The sequence below is a fragment of the Antennarius striatus genome, chromosome 9 (assembly GCF_040054535.1).
Source record: "Antennarius striatus isolate MH-2024 chromosome 9, ASM4005453v1, whole genome shotgun sequence".
Taxonomy (NCBI): Eukaryota; Metazoa; Chordata; class Actinopteri; order Lophiiformes; family Antennariidae; genus Antennarius; species Antennarius striatus.
The window spans coordinates 3,537,902-3,554,495 of record NC_090784.1 but is presented as its reverse complement, the minus strand read 5'-3'; the positions used below and the strand labels follow the sequence as shown (position 1 = coordinate 3,554,495).

The window sequence follows — 16,594 nt, the reverse complement described above, 5'->3', positions numbered from 1 at the left end:
TTTTTTCAATTTGGAGAGGAAAAAAAGTCTGAAAACTGGTCGGATATCTCATCCCCTCCATATCTTGAAAAATGCACGTTCTTGGTATTGTTGTTTGTGCCTGAAAATGTACAAAGGAGTTCTTTGGAAACGTTTCTGTATTGCTTGAGGAACCACATTCAAAGTGAACAAAGGTGATATTTATAGCTTCATTCAAGATTCTGTATTATGATATTTACAGTGCGCCCACGTTCCTCACGGGTAATGCGTTCCAGGAACAACACGCAACGAATTCCACGATAGAACGAAAAACTATTTATCTTATTATTTACAGTAATGTAAACATTTATGAACCCTCCCCATACTGATATTAAACCACCTTCTATCTGTATTACCTTTTCCCACACTCTTATCAACTGTTTAAAGCACGTTTGTGTCTCACGTAATTCCGAGACTAACAGAACGTAGCGCACTTCCGGATGCTGTCAGCCAAGAGAATGTGCGTACGGTATCAGGTGACTGCCGACCAAAAATCCGCGATGAGGTGAAGTTGCGACCGTTGATGTGTGAATGCGCGAGTGCGCACTTTATTCATTTGTACATTTACGCAGTGGGCTACATTTAGACTTTTACGATAACAAGGGATTTTCCCTGTTGTTTGATGGTTAGCACTTGCATATAGCTGTTACAGTATTTTTGCAGCATGGGAATAGTAAATCCATAGAGGAAATCCACATGTACAGCTAGAAAATATGCAGAAAGACGGTCTTTTTTCCCGGATGGAGTATCAGCTAAACAAACTTGCAAAAAAGTGTGGTTCATGAAAATGGTTTCGATTACATGTCAGCGCTAATAAAACTTGCAGGATGGAACTGCATTTCAGCTTTGTATAAACTCTGACAGTGCGTCTGTTCTTGGGCTTTTAGTCCTGTGGTCCTCATCATCTCTCAGTTCTCAGCTCTCAGCACTGTCTCTGGTAGCCAGGATATTTGTGTGTGAAGTGATGCCCGTGAAAACACGGTAAAACTTTAGTGGTGACACCTGCCAAAACTGCATCTGGCTGTAGTCATCCACCCACTTGTCTACTGTACACACACACACACACACACACACACACACACACACACACACACACACACACACACACACACACACACACACACACACACACACACACTGGCTGGCCTTTATGTCCTATCGTGGACCTGCTCTGTTCAGCTGTGGCTGAGCAGAGCAGGTCCATATACTGGCCTCTGGAGATATGAGGTGCTCTCATGGCTTCACTTGCATAACGACTCTTGCTGCCAGGTGACAAAAATAGTACAAGTGGTTTTCTAGGACCAGCTGCAGTTTTTCACCTGTGGAAAATAAAATTAAGCAAGTTGCAGTAAAGTGATTGTTCTGGTTAATGGTTTAATTTCTTTGTTTTCACCCTTTGGCATTATTGACGCAAAAGCTCTTAACCAGGCGAACATTATAGACCCTTGGCTCCATTATTGCATCATGTAGTGCAGATCAGAGAATGTACCCTATTCCTTTTGCTTAATGTAGTCATAAATAAGTCTTTAGAGAATTGGATGTGTTTTACTGAATGGTCATAGTGCAGCTGTACTTGAGTGTTTTGAACATTTTTGTATCCATAGTGGGCTTTGCCCAGCGTTAGGTTATTCGACGGTCGTAAGCTCTTAGCCAAGGCTTTTTTGATAATGATTGAGTGATATATTTGGCTTTCTGAATAGCGTCAGTGCCCAGTATTTTGAGAGCCAAAATAAAGGCGTGCAATGCTCATACATGCAAATACAGACAAAATATACTTCTTGCGCATTACACAGTCTTAACCTATGACAGACATACTCACAATCATACATAAACCCAGAATACTGAATTCACATTGGTCCACTGTTAGAGGACTAATTCCTAAAATGGTTTTGCCTGCTTTATTGAATTGATTGTTCTCAACAGCAGCAGCCTTGTAACTTTAACAGAACTCTTTTAACTACCTCCAGCTTCCACCACTTTGCTGAGCACAAAGGAAAACCCCACCACAATTATAATGCTAGTGTGCTGCATGTGGGTATAATAATTCAGGAGTAATTTGTAGAAATATATCTAGAACAAAAGACTGACTCTTTAGTAACAGCCTTAAGTAACTCATCCTCTTCATCGAAGTTCTAAAAACTTAGATTGTGGTGTGTATATTTGTCTCTTTTTTCAATGAAACAGGATGTATGTTCCTCAGGGAAAAATGTCGAGTGGGTACAACCAAGCACGAGCTGCCTGGTGGTGTGGTGTAAAGCTGGGATGGATGTAAACTACTGGCCAACTAATGTAAAGCCTTACTTTGATCTAATAGAGGCTCACATTCCAGACTCATGCATGCATAGAAAACTTGATCCGAACTGAGAACCTAATCACAAACAGTTGTAAACGCTGACGGGCTCTGTCCTTCCGCAACAGAAGGATGTATCCTAATGTGTGTAATTGTTTCAGTGATTTTCACGTTTCCTGGTGTCAAGGCTGGCAGGAGGGCCTGTTGTGATGTGGCCTGTATGGTCAGCATTGAACCATAGAGAAGATTCCTCAACAACCACACAATTGAAACCTCACGACCCATGCATGGCCAGACCAGACCGCCACAACCGGAACTGATGGAGTACTTCCAAATGCCTGCCAATAATTACAAATAAAAGACATTTGTGGTTGTAATTTATTCTTATATTGCCATAAGTTGTTAGGATATACACTTGTAGTAATGGTGACATCACCAAGGCCTTTCAGTACATTTAATGGGAAAATTGATAAATGATGAAACAACAATGATACAGGTAAGCACAGGAAGAGAAATGTTACAAAACACAAGATAGGCAAATAAATAACAGAATAAAGAAAACATTTAAGAGGGAATTGGAAGACAGTAAGTGAAAAAATAGGACTAAGAAAAATTTGATACTATTTTGACAACCTTGAACTGGTAGTTTTTTATGTGGAGGTCTAGTTTAAAGTCTGTGAGCCATGAACCCCAATGTCAATGTGAACGCTAGAAAGTCAGCTTCTAATGTCTTTGAAACATTCACAAATATATAGTAAACTTTTTTTTTACATTAGTTTAGATACGCTGGTTAAGTCTGACAGAATATACATTTTATTATCAGCTACGATATATTTCATCTCTAATAATAGTCATTATTTCCGAGTCAGTACATTTTTCTTGTCTCCTTTCCCTCAGCTGTCTGTGTAGGTTCTCAGTTATCCAGGTCATGGTTATCCAAGCTGTTTAAGTCAATCCATTGGACGTTAAGAAAGTTCTTGAAGATGTTTCGTCTCTCATCCAAGAGACTTCTTCAGTTCTGAAGGTGGCTGGTCTTGTTCGAGCTCTGTGGGCTGTGGTCCATGCTATTCACATTCCAACGACCGTCGTTGAAACCCGTCTGGTCCTCAACGATTGTTGATGGGTGTGTCAAAGAGGGTTGTTGAAATGCGAGTTTTGCCTTTGTATGCTAATGAGGGTCATTAGCATGAGACACATCACCTGGATTAATCTGCTGAGACAACTTTTTGGGAGTTTCGAAAGGACATGGTTTTAAATGGGAGAAAGTTGATGTCACAGACCACCCCTAGTTCAGAGATGGCTTCTCCACTTTGACATGGATGGCTTCTTTCACTCCTCTCTCAAACCATTTATCACCCCTGTCCAAGATCTGAACATCGGTATCCTGAAAAGAGTGTCCCTCTTCCTTGAGGTGAAGGAAGACAGCTGAGTCCTGTCCTGATGTGTTGGCTCTTCTGTGTTGAGCCATGCACCTGTGTAGTGGTTGTTTGGTTTCCCCTATGTAGACATCTGAGCATTCCTCGTTGCATTTAACTGCATACACCAGATTGCTCTGTTGCCTGGCTTAAAATATACAAGAACCTTGTGTTTGTTGAAGATCCTCCATAGCTTTTCCGACACTCCAGACAAATATGGGATCACTATACCCTTATGCTTGCTCTCTTCCGTCCTCACTGGGTTATTCTCCTTTCTGGATCTTGTGTGAGCTTTCACAAAGTCCAGTCAGGATATCCACAGGTTTTCAGTGCCCCTTTCAGGTGTTGGTGTTCTTTCACCTGGTCTTGGATACTGGTTGGTAGCTTCTCAGCCCTGTCTTGCAGGGTCCTGATGACGCCAAGCTTGTGCTTCAGTGGGTGGTGAGAGTCAAAAAGCACATACTGGTCCGTGTGAGTTGGTTTCCTATATACCCCAACATACAGACTTCTGTCATCTTTTATGCCGACCTCGCAATCCAAAAAGGGCAAACTGTTGTCCTTTAGATCCTCTCTGGTGAACTTGATGTTGCTGTCCTCCAAGTTGATGTGTTCGGTGAAAGGTTGCACCTCGCGGATTTTGGTCTTGACCCATGTGTTGTCCACATACCGGAACCAGTAGCTTGGTGTTGTTCTGTTGAACGAGGTTAGGGCCTTGTATTCCACCTCTTCCATGTACAAATTGGCCATGTTAGGAGACATCGGCAAGCCCATGGCACATCCGTGTTTCTGCCTATAGAAACACAGATGTGCCTCAGCTGTAAGCTCCAGTCAAGTGTCACCAACAGTCTTAACTCCTGTCATCCGCTGAGGCTTCAGTTATATTCTTTGTAACTGAAACACCAGTGAGATGACTGCAATGTTATCCATGAATAGAGATTCCTTCATTTGTTTGTGAAATAATGAAATGGAAGTAGATAATACTTTTTTCTTGTTTACCTCTTCTGTTAGCTCAGTATGAACCCAGCATGAAAGCTCCAGATTAACCTCAGGCCCCCTGTCTCCATTCTTGATTCTTGGTCCCCAACCCCACTTTCAGTCTTTGTGCCCCACAGCCCCCAACCCAGGGAAGTGGCTTTAGTGGGAAGCCACACAAAAGCCCAGTAGTATTTATGCACTAAGCTTTCTCACAGAACACTCACAGGCTGTTACATGTGCTATTGAGTCAACAGGAATTTGTCTCCCAGCTATGCCTTCCCTCCATGTCTCCTATTTTACAGTTATATTTATTCTTCTTTCTCTTCTCCAGGAAAAAAGGTGATGGAGTGATGAGTTTCTCTTTGTAGCACACGTTTTTCCAAGTGCCATCTACTTTGTGATACTGTTTATCGAAAAGTGATTCTGATTCAGAATATTGTGTTATTTTTTCATTTAACAGGATTCACTATTTTCTCCATGTAGTCGTATTTCATTAGTGTTTCGCTTGTTATTTTCAGTCTTTCTTCCAGTCATTTTATTACACCATGTAATTTGTACACCTGCCACTCAGCCATACAGATCCGGGCTAGAATCTGACTAAGGTAACAGAATGTGGATGTGTTAGAGGAATAGATACTTTAATTCTGTTGTATGTTGAACTTTAACAAGGCAGATGTGTTGAGGGTTTAATGTCTTTGTCTCAATATTTTTCCATATAAAATCCCTGAATACCCAGGGAATTAATATTACTACAGGGAGGTTTTCTTCTGTGTGTATCATTTGCCCAATGAACTGAAACAGAAAGATGATACCATCAAAGAACGCAATCGCGTCTTCAGACAGCAGCAGGAAGTTTATAATCAGAGTGACAGAGTCAAAAAGGAAACACAGATAGTGTTCCCCTATAAACCTGGAAAGGATTGAACCTACTGTTACAGCTGTCCCATCCATATTTTAGTTTTCTACCTCTCTCTCACATCTATCATCAAGTGCTCTCTTTAATGGTGTAAACTTTCCCATCCATTTTCAACAGCATCTACAACCCCAGGACCCTGAACGTGCTTTGCAGTCACACTGAGAGCTTTCACTTCCAGCCTCTTTTACCCATGAATCCCCTGCCATTTAAACTGCACAGCAGGCTGGGGTCCTTCTTGGTAGGGATAGTTGAGAAGTTATTGAGAAGCTGTCTGAACCACTGTCGTGTGTTAAGAGTTAGGGAGGGGTGTGCAGGATAGATCCCATCAGGGCCTGAGAGCTTTTGGAAGGAGCTCAAATAAGAGTTAACACATACACTTGCACCCACACACTCGCTATCTAAACCATGTGCACACTCTGTGCTGTTTTGAAATTGTGTACTTGAATTCCGGTATGCTAGAGAGTTGACACACTCCCCTCTGTCTTTTAAAGTAGTGCTTTCAGTTGCAGGCCAGCAAGCTCTTTGCTCTTGCATGCAAGGTGACGTAAGAGTGGACAGCATCCCTGTACTACTCTCGTGGATAGAGTTTTTTGTGGCTCTTTCTCATCGACCCATTACTGTAGGTGGGACAGACTCTAACCGCAATATAATGAGGAATTTCACTGAAAGGAATGCCTATTTAAAGGTTTACTTTGTTCCAAACATTGAAAAACATTAGGAAAAACTGTACACAAATGAGTTCTCATTTCAAATGAGTTGACATCTCATCTTTTTTTCTCACCAATGACCAACATTTATTTGCCTAAAGAGGGATGTGGAAAAAGTTGAAGTTTTGCTAGAAAGAATCTCCTTCAGGTAATGTGGGACCGACAGGTAGATTTGGTCCCTGAAGCCCAGCCGAAGTTACTGAAGGCTGGATAAATGTCAATCTGATATGATTCACTTCTTTGTATTGCTCCCACAGATGATGTAAGTCATATCTTTTTCCTACTGCCTGACAGCTGCACCACCATGATCATTTTTAAAAGAATATATGCATTGTTGACACCTGTATGTGTGCTTGTACACAAGCTTCACACATCGTGTACTGTACATTATACCCCGAACATACATGTTTACACATGAAGGTATATGTATGCTCCCTTATTCTCAAGCTCTCTTTCTCATGCCACTGCTATTCTTTCTCCTTCACTTCAATCATCCACCCATGCCTCCACCCTTCACCCCTATGTGTTTTCCCAGAATGGGAACCCAGATGCGGAGGAGCTGGTCTACAGCCACTATGTGATCTGTAATGACACCCATGAGATGCTGCGCTTTGGCCAGGTGGACACGGATGAGAACGTGCTGCTGGACAGCCTCCATAGCCACCAGTACAGCTGGAGGTCCCACAAGTCCCCTCAGGTACTGCATGCACACACAAAGTCCTGGTACTGGTAAATGTCTGCTGCTATTACAGTGCTGTTGTTTATCTCGCCATCCATCTATATTCCACTGCTTATCGGTAGTAGGGTCGCGGGCTCAGCAGTTTCAACAGGGAGCCCCAAACTTCCATTTTCTCGGCCACATCCACCAGGTCTGACTGAGGGATCCCAAGGTATTCCCAGGCCAGTGTTGACATATAATCCCTCCACCTGGTTGTGGGTCTGCCCCGAGGCCTGCCCTCATCTGGATGTGCCAGGGACACCTCCCTAGGGAGGCATCCACACCAGATGCCCAAACCACCTCAGTTGACCGCTTTCCACGCAAAGGAGTAGCGGCTCTACTCTGAGCCCCTCATGAATAGCAGTGTTTCTCACCCTTTCTCTAAGGGAAACACCAGCTATCCGCCTGAGAAACCCATTTCTGCCGCTCGTATCCACAATCTCGTTCTTTTGGTCATGACCTATCGCTCATGACCATAGGTGAGCATAGGATGAAAGACTGAACGGTAGATGGAGAGCTTTGCCTCTCGGCTTAGCTCCCTCTTTGTGACAACAGTGCGGTAAAGCGACTGCAATACCGCTCCTGCTGCCCCAATTTTCCGTCCAATCTCACGTTCTATTGTTCCCTCACTTGTGAACAGGACCCCAAGATACTTAAACTCCTTCACTTGTGGAAGGACCTCATTCCCCACTCGGAAAAGGCCATCCTGCTAAGGGCCATGGCCTTAGATTCGGAGGTGCTGATCCTCATCCCCGCCACTTCACACTGGGCTGCAAACCAGACCAGTTAGTGCTGCAGGTCACAGGCCAATGACACAAACAGGACCACATCATCTGCAAAAACAGTGATGCAATCCTTAGCCCACCGAACTGTAAACCCTGTTCACGACGACTAGGCCTCAATATCTTGTCCATGAAAATCACGAACAGAATTGGTGACAAAGCGCAACCATGGCGAAGGCCAACAACCACTTGTAACAAGTCCGATTTACTGCCGAGGACCCGAACGCAGCTCTCACTTTGGGTGACCAGCTCTCACTTTGGATGGCCCTGAGAAGAGGCCCCTTCTCCCCATACTCCCGCAGTACCTCCCACAGTATATCCCTGGGGACCCGATCGTACACCTTCTCCACAAAACACATGTATGCACGTGTCTGTCCACAAAACACATGTAGACTGGATTGGCATACTCCCAAGCCCCTTCTAGGATCCCTGTGAGAGTGAAAAGCTGGTCCGTTGTTCCACGACCAGGACGAAACCCACATTGTTCCTCCTCAATCTGAGGCTCGACAATCGGCCGGACCCTCCTTTCCAGCACCTTGGAGTACACTTTCCCAGGGAGGCTGAGGAGGGTGATGCCCCTGTAGTTGGCACACACCCTGTGGTCTCCCTTTTTAAAAAGAGCAACCACCCTTGTCTGCCACTCTTTCGGCACTGTCCCAGACTTCCACACAATGTTGAAGAGGTGTGTCATCCAGCCCCTCAACACCCAGAGCCTTCAGCATTTCCAGGCGAATTTCATCAACACCCGGGGCTTTGCCACAGTGAAGTTGTTTGACTACCTCGGTGACTTTGCCCAGGGAGATTGACTCAAATCCCCCATCATCCTCCAGCTCTGCCTCTGCAACAGAGGACAGGTCAGTTTGGGTAGTTGGATTCAGGAGTTCCTCAAAATGTTCCTTCCACCGACCGACAACCTCCTCAGTCGATGTCAAAAGTGTCCCATCCTTGCCGCATACAGCTTGGATGGTCCCCACTTTCCCACTCCTGAGGTGTCGGACAGTCCTCCAGAACAACTTTGGTGCCGTCCGATAGTCTTTCTCCATGGCCTCTCCAAACTTCATCCATACCCTCTGTTTTGCCTCCATCACAGCCGAGGCTGCAGTCCTTTTGACCTGTCGGTACCCTGCAATTGCTTCAGGAAGCCTCAGGGACAACATGCCCCTGATGGCCTCCTTCTTCAATCGGACAGCTTCCCTGACCACCGGGGTCCACCACGGTGTTTGAGGGTTATCGGCCCTTGAGGCACCTAAGACCTTGAGACCACAGCTCTCATCTGCAGCTTCAGCAATGGAAGCTTCGAACATCGACCACTCAGGTTCGATGCCCCCAGCCTCCACAGGGATGCACGAGAAGCTCCTTCAGAAGTATAAATTGAAAGCCTTGTGGACAGAGTCCTCCTCCAGATGTTCCCAGTTCACCCGCACTACTCTTTTCGGTTTACCAGGTCTATCCAAAGGTTTCCTCTGCCAACGGACCCAACGCACCACCATGTGGTGATCAGTTGACAGCTCTGCCCCTCTCGTCACCGGAGTGCCCAAAAATATGGTCGAAGGTCAGATGATACGATCACAAGATCGATCTTTGACCTCCAACCCAGGGTGCTCTGGGCATCTGGGCATGAGCATCCTTGTGTTCGAACACGGTGTTAATTATGAACAATCCGTAACTAGCACAGAATTCCAACAACATAACATCGCTCGGGTTTAGATCAGGGAGGCCATTCCTCCCAATCGCCCCTCCAGGTGTCTCCATCATTGCCAATGCGTGCATTGAAGTCAGGAGAACAATGGAGTTTTTTTACCTCCCACAGCCTTAAGGCGTAGGGAGGCGACCCTCTCATCCACCGGGATAAACTTCAACACAGCGGCGCTCAGCAAGGGACTTGTGAGTTTCCCCATACCCGCCCGGCGCCTCACGCTCGACGCAACTCCAGAGTAAAACAAGGTCCAACCCTTATCCCTGAGTTATGCATGGTGGATAGCCCCACCAGATCCAACTGATAATGCTCCACCTCCAACACAAGCTCCGGCTCCTTCCCAGTCAGTGAAGTGACCTTCAACGTCCCCAAAGCCAGCTCCTGCCACCCGGGTCTGGTCAGTCGTAACCCCCTGTTGTCACTACCACCCATATGGCAGCGCACCTGACCCTATTGTTCTATCCTGCGGGTGGTGGGTCCACAGGGATGTGTGTATGTGTGTGTGTGTGTGTGTGTGTGTGTGTGTGTGTGTGCGTGTGTGTGTGTGTGTGTATCCACAATAAAACAATAATATCAGACTTCATACCACACATATGAACAGAATAAATAGCTACCTTTTTCTATGGAGCAAGATAGATAGTAAATAAAAATGGTAAAATGCTTATTGGTTGATATGCTTTAACCCACTGAATGTATAGCATGCTTTTTGTATACCCCACCTTTCTTTTTTTTGGCAATTTTCCTTTTGTGCTTGGCATTCATTGGCTCTGGCTAACTACTACTTCTCTTTTTGTGATGTAATCCCTTCCTCTCTTTTAGTTGGAGTTTCATTCAGAATTCGTTGCCATTTTCTGTCTCATTCATACTTGTTGGACTCTAAAACAGTTATGACACTCTAAAATTATTGTTCACGTGATTCCTTTTAGCAGATGTGACGTGATTGGTTGGGCGTCATGATTGATTGGGCGCTTGATTGACAGGTAATGGGTGGTGTTGGTGACAGAGTGACAGCGTGACACTTTTTCAAGTGAGTTTATTCAAATATGTAGGTGGGGATATGCAGTGGTACCTCTACTTATGAAGTTAATTGGTTCTGGAAGAAATTTCGTAAGTAGACAATTTCATAAGTAGAGATGCGTTTTCCATGCAAATGCCCTAATCCGTTCCAAGCCCCCCAAAATTCAGACATAAATGTTTTATAAAGCATAAAAATGCAATATAACATCTAACAAATAAATGTTACAATTAGATTATTACACAGTAAATGAAAGTTGTGCATAATGTAAAAAACAAAGAATATAGTAAAGAATAAAAATGATGGTCATTTACCTTTTAACTGCTGTCCTCATTGTTTTTTGCCCTCTTTGGTTCATGCGTTCTTGCCTCACCATGCCAAACAACAGAGTGAATACCAGTCCTCCTTTTGAACTTCTCCAACCACCCACGCCATGCCTTAAACTCCTTAAACTTCCTTTTGTTTTAATAACGTGGCAATTGTACATGCATTACGGCCATATTCTTTGGCGAGATCAACCAAACACTTCCCTTTTTTATGCTTTTCTATTATCTCTTTCTTTGTTTGTATGGACAAAAAAACTCTTCGTCTTTTCTTTTCCTCTTTTCTCCGTCACTTTCTTGCGGTCCATAGTGAATACTCTAAAAGTTAATAAATTTGCGTAAAACTATCAGAACACCTCATGGGTCGAGGGCCGAATGACGAGGATGCTGCTTAGACTAGTTACACACAGAGGTCCCTCTTAGCAAATGTGATAACAGGATGCTAGGTAATAGTCAATGGCAGAGCAGCTGAAAGAATGTTGCGTTCAGAAACCTTTGGGAGCTGCGAGTATCAGCCCATACTGTATTTTTACCTTTCGTAACTCGACATTTCTTTCGTAACTAGAGGCAATATTTTCCTGTTGAGGCATTTCGTAAGTATAAAATTTTGTGTGTAGAGACATTTGTAAGTAGAGGCACCACAGTATATAATTTTTATAATTTATAATTGTATTTAAAAAAATTAATTTAAAAAAAAAGTAGAGGTACCACTGTACATAAATTTAATATATATAAATATATATATTTATATACTGTATATATACACACACACTCATTAACAGACACGTGCATATTAGTGATACCTTTGTAACCTGTACAAACACACGTGTTTTGAGCTAATTTATACCTGAGTACACATGTACTGTATATATTACACGTACTACATTTGCACAAACACATAACAGTGTATAAATATAGCTAAGACACACAAGCACTCACTGATTGAGCCTAGAAACTGTCCACAGGCTCACACAGGGGTGTGTAAAGACACACCATTAGTGTGTATTCGCTATCTGTGTGCTTCTGTCAGAGACTTGAGACACTACCCTGACAGCATTGTTAAAGAAGATTGATTATATTTAACCCTTTGTGGCTTTGAGGTTGAGTTGAAGGTGGGCTGGCAATATGTGGCGTGTGTGTATGTGTGTGTGTGTGTGCGTGTCTGTGTGTGTGATGTGCATATGATGCAGGACCCCCATGTGTTTTGTGGCGAGTATGAGAAAGTCAAGCTTGAGAAAAGACATGGCCATAATTGCTCACAGTAAGTCAGTAAGTCAAGTTGTATTAATCATTGGCCTTGGTTAATCTATGCTTTTACCTCACTTTAGCTTGCAAGCACACACACATACACATACACACACACATACACACACACACACACACACACACACACACACACACACACACACACACACACACACACACACACACACACACACACACACACACACACTCACCATCATTTGAAGAGTGATAATCTCGAATATTAGCACAGTAAAGACTACATTTCATTTTAACAGTGAGTCAAAATGACCTCTGTTTTCACGGATGTTTTTGGAAGAGAGATTGTTGGAACGGGCCAAATGTCATCATAGGTGGGGAATGTGATTCTGAGATGAATTTTTCATGTGCTATTTTATCTGTTTTTGTTGTACATGACATTTCTGTTCTCAAGATAAAAATGATTTGTATAACTAAATAAATAAGTAATGCAACGTTTGATGAATTCCTGCCAATGTGTGTGCTTTACCAAATTGCAGCACACACACTTCTAATTTAATTTAGGGGTTATAAAAATACTGATACTGATAAGAGAAAGGCTTGGATTTCTTTAATGACTTTTTGGTCTTGCGAGTGTGTTTTTTAGGTCTTGCAAATAACATTCCAGACTGCGTATAAATGACTCTTCTGTTTTGCTTTGATCCCATGATGCTTTTTATGTTTAAAACAACTGACCACCACTCCCCAGACCTTCCCATTCTGTAGCAACCTTTCTACGGTTGTCTTCTTTAACCTTAAAACCTCTCCCTTAACCTGTGACCCCTAGTCTATTTGTAAGCTATGTAACCACACTCAAGCCCTTTCCAGCAGTCAATGCTTAACTTCGAGGGCACATGCAATTTATTATTTGGGTTTTTATACTCATTTAAGACCAAATCCAAATGTTTTCTACCCGACTGTTAAGTATCTAACCCTCTCCTATTAATGCCACTTCTTCTTTTTCATGAAAAACCACTCGTTATTTAGATAGAAAGTGAATTTTTTTGTGTCTCCAAATAGTGCTGATTGTTTGATTGATAAACTTGATTATTTTGATGGCATGTGTGTCAACTCAGCTGTCAGATCTGTGCTCACACTTATCAACAGAGCTGTTTTCATCTCTTCATGATGTCTGTGTTCCATTCATTCATTCCGTCCAAGTCCATCAGACATCACTTGTCAACTTGGGACCCACCATGCATTTGTCTTGCTCTCACTTGGGATATGCTTATGTTGTGCTTAGAATTCTGTGTATTTTCTTCAAATGCCCCCAACGGATGCAGGCTTCCAGCCATGTCAGGTCACACACCCCCATAGTTTAGCAAACCGCAGAAAGCTGCACAGTACTCCCTTGACTCTGGCTCGGTCCAGTTCCCTCTTTCTCCCTGATGCCTCACTCCCATGAATATGATGACATCAGTAAACCTGTGCAATCTCTGGCCTCCACCACTTTTTAGGGTGTCACTTGGACACGTTTTCAAACACCCTTCTATAACAATACAGCAGTGGTGTTTAGCACAGCCTTCTCTCCTGATGCTAATGACCAGCTTGTTAGCTGTGTCTATTCTATCTTGTCCAGCTACTCTGTTCAAGCCGAGTCTTTTTTTTTCTTTGGTCAAGGACCTCCTTCCATTTTACTCCTGGACCTCCTGAAGACCTATCTACCATTAGTAACATAACTGTCTTGCATTTGCCTGTTTACCAGCTAACTTTGCCGCTTGTCCTCACTTTATCCTTTTACATTCATATTGAAATATGCATGCCCCACCTCTGTTATTTACAGCCAGTCTCGTCTTGTTCGGGAGGCCTGGGGCCTGTCGAGAAGGCAGGCCATCAGCCTGTCCTCATGGCTCTGGTATGACGTGTGGGTCCCAAGTGACTGGTCCCCAGGCAAATGCACACAAATGTCAGAGCCACTAATTTGCTGTTGTAAAATAAACTGTCCCCTTTTCTCAATCTGGCTACATGGAATAGTTAGTGGACATGAGATCATCTTGAAAAGAAGAAGATATGAGGAATAGACTGGGATGGAAGGAGTGACAAAGACAAGATGGACAGGGAAATGTGAATGCACCTGAAGGTAGAGGAAATTGTGTAGACATACTGGAGAATGTACTTGAAAATATATATGTGAAAATATATTTGTGAAAAATGTGGGGGTGGGGGGCAGTCAGCCATTCTCTGAACTCTATCTGGCTTCAAGAAGGCTATAATTGCAATACAGCCAAAATTGTGTCTAATTGTCTTTCTGTCCCGCCAATGCCTATATTTCTCTCTGTTCATGATGGATAAGGAACATTTTAATGCAACACAAGAGTAGGCTCCTCTAATATGTTTTATTTTTGCACAGTAAATCAGTTAATCCTATCTCCTTCCTTTAGTGCCAGTGCATTGACATATACAAGTCAGGACAGACGAAAGCACTTCTTCAGTGAATAGGCCTGCTGTTGTTTCAGCTTGAACCAAAATGTGGGAGCATATTTAAAACTCTGTGCTTGGTTGTGTGTGGATTTGTGTGTTAATTTGTAAAAAGAGTGTTTAATGTGTGTGATCCTGTGCAGGGTAACCAGTGTACGCTTCCAGAGATGTTGACATACCTACGAATATCTGTCACTTCTCTCAGAAAAACTCTCAAGTGGAGTGTTTTTGCAGTGAAATGTGAACCTCAGCTCAGGTCACACTCCCTCTCACTGCTCCTCTGTTCCTCTTTCCTCCCTTCCACTCGCTCAACCCCCCCAACCCTGCTGTCAGTCATAACCTTAAGATGCATTAAAAGGGTCGATTGAGGCAGTCACGTCCTCACAGCCCGCTGTGGTCTAACACTTGATCAAATTCAGACCTACACACACACGCACACACGCACGCACGCACGCACACACACACACACACACACACACACACACAGTGATAAAATGTTTCCGAAGGCCTGGAGTCTTTCAGGCGTCTCAGTCTTTCAGGCCCAGCATGCCTTCACACCCCAGCATTTACCAGCCAAGGTGAAGAAGTTTATAAACACACACAATTTCACCTTTCATAGATTTTTTATTATTTTATTTATGCATATTTTAAAAGACAGCAATAGGCAGATGATTCAGGTGGATTCATACTGTAAATCTGCCACAAAGGGCTAAGAAGGTCATGCATATATATTTCTCCTTTCTGCATAATTAACATTGGTTAATACCCCAATACTCCATCCTGGTCTCTCGTGGGTGTTGTGGTGAGGATGGATTAAATAGCTGCTGCTTGGTACAGGATGCAGTGAATTTGATGGAAATCCTTGTGGTTACTGTGGTTCTCGTGTGTGTGTGTGTGTGTGTGTGTGTGTGTGTGTGTGTGTGTGTGTGTGTGTGTGTGTGTGTGTGTGTGTGTGTGTGTGTGTGTGTGTGTGTGTGTGTGTGTGTGTGTGAGGGGGGATCCATGTGCTGCACATAGAAGCTCAGGGTTCTTAATTTGCGGATGAATTGGTTGTGTTCTTGGAAGCAAGCATGGCAGGGACATATTTGGTGTGAATGTGTGTGTTGCAGGTCATTTTTAAAGTCACATTATCATTTAAAAAACATTCAAATTTGTCGGGTTTTTTTGTCGAGAGATTTTTGTCTATTTGGATCTTAGGGGAAAAGCGACAGTTCCCTAGTGTGTCTCCACCGGGTTGGGTCTCAAAAGGATAGATAGATAGATAGATAGATAGATAGATAGATAGATAGATAGATAGATAGATAGATAGATAGATAGATAGATAGATAGATGGATGGATGGATGGATGGATGGATGGATGGATGGATGGACGGACGGACGGACGGACGGACAGACAGACAGACAGACAGACAGACAGACAGACAGATAGACAGATAGATAGATAGATAGATAGACAGATAGATAGATACCTTACTAATCCCGGAGGGAATTGTATATATCCACTGCTCAGGCATTACATAACAAATAGTACTGGATAAACGCCAGGAGAAAAAGAAACACTGACATCACAGGACATACCACAAGACATACACTACACTAACAGACACATGCAGCACTAACAGAACTTATATACTATAACTAAAATATAAACAGTGTAAAATTAAAATATAAACACTATAACATTTAAAAAAATATAACAGTATTAAATTAAAATATAAACAGTAACAAAATTGAATTAAAATATAAAACAGCATAAAAAATTTTAAAAATATATATATATATAGACAGTATAAAATTAAATTAAATTAAATCCATTCAACCCCGTGCTGACCTCGCCACCTCCCCCCCGCTCCTCCTGAGAGAGTCATTGTACCCCCTGATGGCACGGGGCAAGAAGGAGGACCTCAGCCTCTCTGTGGAGGCGCTGTGTGACAGCAGTCTGCCGCTGAAGGTGCTTCTCTGCTGGGAGAAGGTGATGTGTAGGGGGTGGCTGGTGTTGTTAATGATAACCTTAACTTTAGACATGGTGCTGCTCTCCAGAAGCATATCCACAGAGTCCAG

The 16,594-nt window shown here is 43.2% G+C and overlaps 1 protein-coding gene across 3 annotated transcripts in view; it reads left to right on the top strand.

The window, feature by feature from the left end:
* The window catches only part of LOC137600882 (intermembrane lipid transfer protein VPS13B-like), a 359,901-nt gene that overhangs the window by 297,898 nt on the left and 45,409 nt on the right, over window positions 1-16,594 (top strand). For all 3 annotated transcript variants that reach the window (XM_068322736.1, XM_068322735.1, XM_068322737.1), the window contains exon 46: window positions 6,857-7,018. In XM_068322736.1, coding sequence (XP_068178837.1) covers window positions 6,857-7,018 — 162 coding nt within the window. The remainder of the gene's footprint in view (window positions 1-6,856; window positions 7,019-16,594) is intronic.